This window comes from Phaethon lepturus, unplaced genomic scaffold (assembly GCF_000687285.1).
Source record: "Phaethon lepturus isolate BGI_N335 unplaced genomic scaffold, ASM68728v1 scaffold29451, whole genome shotgun sequence".
In the NCBI taxonomy this organism is placed as follows: Eukaryota; Metazoa; Chordata; class Aves; order Phaethontiformes; family Phaethontidae; genus Phaethon; species Phaethon lepturus.
The window spans coordinates 1,000-2,151 of record NW_010518944.1 but is presented as its reverse complement, the minus strand read 5'-3'; the positions used below and the strand labels follow the sequence as shown (position 1 = coordinate 2,151).

General features: G+C 61.4%; 1 protein-coding gene across 1 annotated transcript in view; it reads left to right on the top strand.

Moving 5' to 3' along the window:
- The window catches only part of LOC104628344 (rab-interacting lysosomal protein-like), a gene marked incomplete at its 3' end in the record, with an annotated part of 3,251 nt that overhangs the window by 1,173 nt on the left and 926 nt on the right, over nucleotides 1-1,152 (top strand). Inside the window, exons 3-4 of the mRNA XM_010296893.1 lie at nucleotides 7-152; nucleotides 298-416. Of these exons, the coding sequence (XP_010295195.1) occupies nucleotides 7-152; nucleotides 298-416 (265 nt within the window). The remainder of the gene's footprint in view (nucleotides 1-6; nucleotides 153-297; nucleotides 417-1,152) is intronic.

The window sequence follows — 1,152 nt, the reverse complement described above, 5'->3', positions numbered from 1 at the left end:
GCAGAGGAGCCGCAGCACCAGGACACGGACGCGAGCAGGAGCCCTGCTCACTGCTGCTTCTCCAAGGAAGAGCTGCAGCAGATCCTGCAAGAGCGGAACGAGCTCAAGACCAACCTGTTCCTGGTGCAGGAGGAGCTGGCTTATTACCAGCGGTGAGTCCTGCCGCGGTGGCGTGGGGCAGCGAGCAGGATCCCTCCTGTCCCTGCAGCCACCCGTGGCCCATCGGAGGCCGTTCCTGGCGCAGTCGCAGAGGATTTCTTTGCCAGGCGCTTGGTTAACCGGTTGGCTTTTTGGCAGGGAGCTGCTGAATGAAGAGAGAGTTCCCGGTTTCTTCTTGGATGCAATGAAGTCGACTATCAAAAGACAGAGGAAAAAAATCAGAGCCAAAATGCTAGGAACGGCGGAGGAGTCGGCGAGCAGGGGAGTCCTGCTCACCAGGAGGGAGGACGGCTCCGTGCAGGGTGGCTGCCGGCTGGTGGGCTCCGGTGTTTCCGTGTGGTGCGACACCCTGGGAGGGAACTCCCCCAAGCCAAGAGCTGCCTCCTCCCTGCCTCCCTCCAGAGATCAAAGGTTTATTGTCTGCAGTGGATGTCTTGCTCTGGCTTAGCCCCTCGAGCATGGCAGGGGCTGGGGGCTTTTCACTGCCCCTCAACACGTTTTTTTTTCACTGCCACTCACATGTCCCTGTCACCAGTCACACACGGCCTGGCCAAATGCCACTCGTCCCTGCGTGGGTGTGGCAAAAGGGAGATGAGGTGGTGGCACTGGGACCGCCGGACGAGGCAGGCTGGTCCCTGCGCTGCACGGTTGGAGGCTGTCCAGCGGAGAGCCTTGGAAGATGACGGTAGAGATGTTCGCTGGAGGCTCCGCAAGATGTTCATGGGCAGCGCTGGCTCTGACAGACTTCTCACGATGGGGCAGGGAGGACCCGGCCGGGCACCAGCCCCGGCTCTGCCTGTCTGCTGGTGGTGGGGGGCGAAGCCTGCGCTAAAGCTGCTGTATGGCACGGGGGGAGCTGGATCTCACCGGCTTTTAGGAGCTTTAATAAACTTCTGAAGGGGGCTGAGCTCTTCTGTGCTACTGAAACCTGCTGCTCGCTTGTGTGGGGGTCTCTGCTGGCCGTGGCGGGGTCGGGGGTGTTGGGTCCTGCCT